Source organism: Sander lucioperca, chromosome 15 (genome assembly GCF_008315115.2).
Source record: "Sander lucioperca isolate FBNREF2018 chromosome 15, SLUC_FBN_1.2, whole genome shotgun sequence".
Taxonomy (NCBI): Eukaryota; Metazoa; Chordata; class Actinopteri; order Perciformes; family Percidae; genus Sander; species Sander lucioperca.
In genome coordinates this window covers 6,552,160-6,560,000 of record NC_050187.1, presented here as the reverse complement: position 1 = coordinate 6,560,000, position 7,841 = coordinate 6,552,160, and the positions used below count along the sequence as shown (strand labels likewise).

Sequence of the window (7,841 nt, the reverse complement as noted above, 5' to 3'; positions counted from 1 at the left end):
TTTCACCAGCAAAAAAATAAATATATACTGTATATAGTATACATTTTTTTAAATTTCGGTGATGAAGTCATAGCCACGGTAGTGTCACATCACCACGCCAGTATTGTGGTGATGCTGTTATCGTTACAGCCTTAAGTGGTAGTGTTGTTATAGTGGTACTTAGTGTCAGATGATTGAGTAGTTAGCTGATGCTATGGTGTTGACTGTGAATAGAAATATAACGAAAAAGAAATTATGGAATTAAAGAAATAATAGTTTTAACAGGGGAAAGTAAATGGTTTTAAAAAGGTTTGTCTTGTTGTCGGTATGACTTGGGTTGGAAAATATTCGGACAATTGCTCTTTAAATATTTTGTACATGAGTAGAGAGCTTTTAATTGCTTTTGTTTATACTGCCAAATCATTATAAGTTATCTTTTCATACAGAATAGGTCTAGACGACATTCCAAGACTTTATGATTTACAAAGTCCAATCACTTCCTCCATGAGCAACAGCAAGATGCAATATTTGTGTTTGTGTTAAACCTTTCTTTTAACAGGCAGGCATGTCAAACAGACCCGTTTCTATGGTAGGCGGCGATTTCCCTTGACCGGTTAGGAGGGAGAGATATATTAATATTTACTTTAATCTCTTAAATATTCCTATCAAATTTAGCGATATCAATTAATCATATGTTTTGCTATGTTGTGAAGATGTGTGATTGCAAAAGTGAGAGTTTGAATCACTCACCTTTACAAGCTTCATTCTCGTTATCTATAAACAACTAAGCTAAGCTGAATTAAAAACATTGTTATTAATGTACTATTTATCCATCTTTTCATTCTACTTAGATTAAATCTGTAAATTAAACCTTTATTTAATTTATTGTTTGCAAAGTCCCCACTAATCACGATGGAAATTGTGTGAATTATGTAAATAACATGCAAATGAGGTCCCCACCAACAATGAAATCATTTTTTTACAAGTCCCAATATATGATGGTGTTGACATTACTTCATCAATTCAGATGTTTAAAGTCGTGTATAAGCTTACAAAGCTATGGTGAGTTTACCTGATTTTTTTCATGCCTCTAGCACCTTTAGAAAGGGTGGTCCCCACAAGTGATGGCTATAAAAGTGGTCCTCATAAAACATATAAACCAGTATATGTGTGTGTGTGTGTGTGTGTGTGTGTGTGTGTGTCTGCGAGTGTGTACGTGTGTGTGTGTGTGTGTGTGTGTGTGTGTATGTGTATGGGTGTGTGTGTGTGTGTGTGTATGTGTGTGTGTGTGTATGTGTATGGGTGTGTGTGTGTGTGTGTGTATGTGTATGTGTGTGTATGTGTATGGGTGCTGTGGAAATCAACAAAGGAATATAACAAAAAGAGATCCTCAAAAGGAAGACTACTACTACAGCTCTAAGAAAACAAAAAGATAAACCAAAATCCTCTCTAACTAAAATACTTTACATAACAACAACACAACGCACACAGCAGCCCTGAACCTAGTGGAACTAGACAAGACAAACCTGTTATGTGGAAGAGAGATGTCAGTTATTAAAGGAGGCAAACTGCAAACTGTGTGTGTGTGTGTGTGTGTGTGTGTGTGTGTGTGTGTGTGTGTGTGTGTCTGTGTGTGTGTGTGTGTGTGTGTGTGTGTGTGTGTGTGTGTGTGTGTGTGTGTGTGGGTGTGTGCGTGTGTCTGTGTGTGTGTGTGTGTGTGTGTGTGTGTGTGTGTGTGTGTTTCTGTATGTGTGTGTATTTCAGGCCTGTGTGTAACATTGTGAAAACATTGTAATTTCCCTTGCGTGATTAATAAAGTATAAATTATTATTATAATTATAATTATTATTATTATTATTATTATTATTATTATATAGAAATGTGCATTGTTGGGTGAGGAAGTTCAGGCCCTCTAAAATGTGATTCATTGTACATAATAATAATTGCTACAATTTCAAACTTTGTAAATACAAGATGTTGTGATCAAAACATGACTGTGCAGGGATGCCCTGAATCCAGGATTCAGCTTCTGATTGGGCTGAATATTGGGCTTTTTGACCGGGTTGGGTTTCTGCTGAAACATTTTTTTCCCAGCGAACCGACCCCTACGCTTTCACTCTGCGCGCTACGCTGGTCGCCGTAATGACGGCGCCGTTGATTACGGGAAGGTGTTTACGTAGGTGGAGCGTTCAATGCAGTAGGCTGTGAGAAAGTGGAAATGGAACTGGTGAGCAGAAAAAGTGTAGTTTGGCAGTACTTTCAGTCAAACGAAGGCCATTCAAGTCCAGCTACATGTTCAATTCTCAATGCTGATTAGTCTGGTGGTGGCGAGGACCCTAAACTATACACAACATCACCGCTGTTACAACATCTGGTATGAAACATCTGGAAGAATACAAGTTGTGATGAAGGAATCTACAGACAGCAGCCAGAATGCAGCAACTTCAGGTACAGCAAAGGAAGGACAGTCACTGTTTACTTCATTAATGTGTTTACTGTGTTCATGGACTGAGGATGGGACGAGGATTCAGCAGAATCTCAACCAGTGGATTTGGCCGAACCCCAAAAATCTGGATTCGGTGCATCCCTAATAAAAACTAGATAGTTTGAGCTTTAAAATGACAAAGTGAACGATGCCTACTTTCTTTAGGAAAACGGAACAGTCAAACTTCACATTCACAGGATAGAGACTTAGGAACAAAAACTAGAAGGCTAGGAGCAACGGGCGAACAAAACACAAAACATTTAGTTAAATGACAGCTATGTTAGGGACTTTACAATTTCTGAAATTTTTTTTTTTTATTGTCTGTTTTATACAACCATCGACTGCTGCTGCCTTGCCCCAGTCAGCGCCGCAGCTGATCAACGAAAAGAAAAAAATCTGAATATTTTGAGAAGAAAAATTCAGAATATTTTCAGGAAAAAGTTTAAATATTTGGAGGAAAAAGTCAAATATTTTGTAAAAAAAAAAAAAAAAACTCAGAATTTTTGAATATTAAGAATAAATTTATGAAAAAGATCATTAAAAAAGGGGTAGAAAAAAATTACAAAATGTAAAACAAAAATCCAATAATTAGAGAAATAAATTCTGGATATTTTACAAAAAATTCTGAATTTAGAAAAAATCTCAGCCCCTAAAAGATGAGCCCCTAAAACGGAGACATTTGGAAACACTGCTGCCCCCCCGTTTTGGTTTAAAAACTCCGAGGGTATCTTTGTAGTCTGGACGGACACAAACGGAGACATTTGGAAACGAGGACGAACATCAGTCAGTTCTATCTGACCATTCACACGCACATGCCCAGTGTGTGTGAACGGTCATGTGATCCGTGTTGTCAGATGTGATAAAAGAAGGATTTTCTTGTCTCAAAAATTGTCACTTAACCGGTCGCCTGGTTAGCTCACCTGGTAGAGCAGACGCCCATATATAGAGGTTTACTCCTCAACGCAGCGGCTGCGGGTTCAACTCTGACCTGCGGCTCTTTGCTGCATGTCACTTCCCTTCTCTCTCTCACCTTTCAAATCTGAGCTGTCAAAAAAACATATCTTTACAAAAAATCTAATGAATAAATGCTGCTTAACGCTCATATTGTCCTCCTGTTTTCAACGTTTTTTTATGTAAAAAGAAAAAAAAAAAAGGTCAAAAATAATCACCCAGTGACAAAAACAGCAGAAAAAGCGATTAAAATGTTGAAAAAAGAGACCAAAATAATGGAAAAATAACTGAAAAAAGTGACTGAAACATTGAGTTGGTTGACAGGAAGACAACACAAGGGTTAAAATCAGTGTGGATGTAGCCTGAGTCCACTTTTCTAGTTCTCTCTGTTAGTGTTGTTTTCCAGACTGCTGACATCTTCAACTCTGCAACAACACACAGAGGACAACATCTTGTCTAGGGCCCCTTTCTTCATGAAGATATACAGAACCAAGTCTGCAAGAGGATTCAGCTCAACAAACACAGAAGACAGGTAGGAGAGAGTATCAAGTAGTGATGGGCCATTTGTGTAACAATCTACTAACATCACAATGATGCGGGGCAGGAAAAGCAGAGTGTAAATTAGCAGCATCAGGACCAAAGTTCCTACAATTTGTCGTTTTTCCTCAGGCAGGATCGAGACGGAGGCAGACAGGGCTTTGAGAGTCGCACAGCAGAAGAATATGAGCAGTGGGAAGGGAAGGAACAGAAAGACAAGGATGACGATTGTTGGGATGTTAAAATTATCAGCAAAAAAAACAGTAAAAAAGTAGAGAGCAGGAAGGGTCCAGGCCACGACACAGATCACCACAGTGGACTTGATGGTTCGTCTGTAGCGGTACCACAGTGGGAAGACGATCAGCAAATACCTGAAATACAAGATAAACAGCTTCAGATTTCAATAATACAACGGTCAGACACAGAAGGAGCTACACATGCTGGATCAACATATTCTCATGAACAGGGTTGGACGATACAGTATGAAAATGTATACACAACAATTCATATGATATCGTACGAAATTAGGCGGCCGGCTACAGAGCTGACAAAAGGTGACTTTGAGCCGTGTTGTGTTGAAGTCTGTTCTCCCGTTGAATAGTGTTTCCTTGCTGTTAAAATGCATACCCCCCCTCTGTAGTTAAGATTAGGGATGAGGTTTGGTTCAGGTCTAGGTAGGGAAATCAGATCTCCACGGGGAAACACGGGGTACAAAGCACCGTGAGATGATGGTCCTTTCAGCGGTCGGGGCAGTTGAGTTTAGCAGACACAATGTTAGAAGAGGCAACAAGAGTTAAGTTTAGACACCAAAACGACTAGTTAAGTTTTCTCTTTAACTTCTTCTGGGACATGAACTCTGCTCCCCCTCTTTAAAGCCCTGTGTTTTAGGAGCCAAACATCCCCCCCGACCTCCTCCCTACGAGGATCTTCAGGTTCTTATACAGCAGCAGTCAATGTGCTGCTGACAGTAATAAATACACAGAATACATACCAATCAGTGGCATAGGCAGAAATAGTATTTTGGGCGGCCAGTACAGAGTTCTGAGTGGGCCATTTTCAAAAAGACGTAGAAGTAGCAAAACGGACAAACTGAAAAAAACAGCAACAGTAGCCTACTGTCTACAACATGCTCAACCAACAAAGGCCAGTCTGAAAAGTTTGTACACAAACTAAAACGGAGACATTTGGAAACGAGGACGCACGTCAGTCAGTTCTATCTGACCATTCACACGCACATGCCCAGTTTGTGTGAACGGTCATGTGATCCGTGTTGTCAGACGTGTTAAAAGAAGGATTTTCTTGTCTCAAAACTTAACCGGGCGCCTGGTTAGCTCACCTGGTAGAGCGGGCGCCCATATATAGAGGTTTACTCCTTGACACAGCAGAGCGGGTTCAACTCTGACCTGCGGCCCTTTGCTGCATTTCATTCCCCTTCTCTCTCCCCTTTCAAATCTGAGCTGTCCTCTACAAATAAAGGCCTAAAATGGCCTAAAAATAATAAATGCTGCTTAACCCTCATGTTGTCCTCCCGTTTTCAACTTTTTTTTGAAAATGTAAATAAAAAAAAAAATACGGTCAAAACCGCAAAAAAAAGCGTCAAAAAGAAGAACCCATAACATTGAAAAAGTGACAAAAACAATGGAAAAAAAACTTTGAAAAAAGTGACTGAAACATTGAGATAGGGATGACAGGAAGACAACACAAGGGTTAAAATCAGTGTGGATGTAGCCTGAGTCCACTGAGTACACAACAATATAGATAAAAACCTGTCGATTTTAACCTATTCAGGCTAAAATATATTTGCACCGGCAGAACCAGCAGCATTGGCTCTGCACAGCACTGTTATAAAATTAACTATTATATTGCACAAAGTGGCAACTAAACTTGAACCCAAACAGCAGAGAAGGTGTTTACATACTGCATGACATACCTAGAACAGCCTACATCAGACAGAAATCACACATGTAACATCCTTTGTGCATTCATAACAGCATTGTTGCTTCAGGACTATGGTCAGATCATGAGCAGCAAATGCGCTACCAGCAGTAAAAGAAAATCAAAGACTGAAAACCTCCAGACAAGCATTGTTTGAATTATGAAAGATATAATGAAAAGTGGGCAGCAAAGTGCCAAACAGTGACAGGATCAAAGAAAACTAAAAACTACGTCACTCACAGATAAGTTATCTTCTTATTTAATGTGGGCAAAACACAAACACGTTTCAGCTAGAAGCCATCATCAGTGTTCACCATTTCTTACTAAATAGGAAGGTTACTAGGTTAGGTTACTTAAATAATAACGCAAGAAGCATGAGACACATTTTACTTAATGTTACCTCTGTGAGGACCAGCACTCAAACACACTCCTCTCTCTGATTGGCTGTCAGCTCCTGGGAAATGTCTGCACATGCTGCAGAAAAGCTCGTCCTTATTTACACTGGATTCTATCCAAGAAAACTGTCGTACCACTTTAAAGAGAAGCCATTGTTGTTGCGGTAACTTTTAGCAGAACACTGCTTAACACATCCATGGTACATTGTCTACAAAGCCATCTAGCTAACGTTAGCTGCTGAAGGCAGCACGGAGAGTCTGCCTGTTGTTACCATAGCAACCACATACGTTCCAAGGCTTCAAGACATCATCGATACGCCGCCCAAACGAAGACGTTTTTGAAGACGGTGTTTTCGAATTTTTTCACCCTGGGACCAGGTTTCAAAAAAATGCGTCTTCAGGCAGCGCGTTTACAGGATTCGTTTCGATGATCGGCCAAAACGATGCTAAACATGTGCGTTTGTACCAAAAAGCGTCTCCGTGTAGTTTTCAGAGCTATATGTACGAATGGTTCATGAGAACAGCCTGGCTGGATAGATAGATACCTTTCCAGGGCGATGCACACCATGAAGCAAACACTGGTCATCAGACTGTAGCGGTAAATATTATAGTAGATATTGTTTATCATCCGGCTCTCAGGGCGTGCCATGTCACAGATAATGCAGCAGAACTGGATGAGGTCAGAAATCAGAAGGTTGATGACGTAGATGGGAGCAACGTGATCATTTCGTACCTGCAGGAAAAGTAAATCAGAATAAATCTGAACTCTCTGCTCAGCAGTTGCAGTCAGTCAGCCAGCTTTTTGTTGTTTTTTTACATCTTTTATCAAACTCTTTTGTGCTCTCAGGAACATCAGATATGATAACATATTCTCACTCCCAACTCGTCAAATACTGACACTTGGTCAGGACCCTATGGTGTAATTTGTCAACGTGCAGGGTAAAACCACTTAGGGTCAGGGAAAGATCATGGGGGGGGTTACTAAATAGACGTTTAGGTGACCCACAGGACAAGAAGAGGACATGAAGCTCTGAAACTTGACTAATGTCCTGTACAAGTGTTTCTGTCTTCATGTACTGTAACTGTGTTCTATGTTTCTGCAGAACAGGAACCTGCTGGAAACCAGTTTTTAAACTGAGTCAGGCCCGTTTATTGTAACTTAATGTTACTTTTAATCCTTTCCTGTATAATAAATGAAATGAAATGAAAGTTGGTGCCCAACCCAGATGAAGATCCTTTACAGACACATACAGTAAATCAATAAATCTCATTCCTAATGTTCATACCAGAGAGTAGAGAGAGTAGATGGCAACGAAGGTCAAAGGAAGGCCGATGCAAATGATGATGCACGTCACCACATTTCTGATGAATACAACTTTAAGGTACTCGTTGTAGTCGGAGGTGCTGTTGGTGTAACCATCGTAGTCGTAGTGGCAGTCGAAGGTGCTCTTGGTGAGATTATGGGAGCCTGAGGTAAATATGCTGGTGCTGTTGGTGTAACCATCGTAGTCAACATTTTCAAAGGTGCTGTTGTCCTGTGTAGTGTTGTTAACCTCCAT

General features: G+C 40.0%; 1 protein-coding gene across 1 annotated transcript; it reads right to left on the bottom strand.

Moving 5' to 3' along the window:
* Positions 1–3,791: 3,791 nt before the first annotated feature.
* On the bottom strand, positions 3,792–7,841 carry LOC116052850 (G-protein coupled receptor 4-like). The gene is made up of 4 exons (XM_031303685.1): positions 7,807–7,841; positions 7,569–7,701; positions 6,828–7,015; positions 3,792–4,323 (listed from the first exon to the last, which is right to left on the bottom strand). The coding sequence occupies exons 1-4, from the start codon at positions 7,839–7,841 to the stop codon at positions 3,792–3,794; spliced, it is 888 nt and encodes a 295-aa protein (XP_031159545.1).

Bases quoted from the DNA above. Each gene is read 5' to 3' on its own strand.
- LOC116052850 (XM_031303685.1), bottom strand. From the start codon at position 7,841: ATGGAGGTTAACAACACTACACAGGACAACAGCAC. The intron at 7,702-7,806 runs CTTTGAAAATGT...CTACGACTACGA, and splicing joins ACTACACAGGACAACAGCAC to TGGTTACACCAACAGCACCT. The intron at 4,324-6,827 runs GTATCTATCTAT...CTTGTATTTCAG, and splicing joins GTGTGCATCGCCCTGGAAAG to GTATTTGCTGATCGTCTTCC.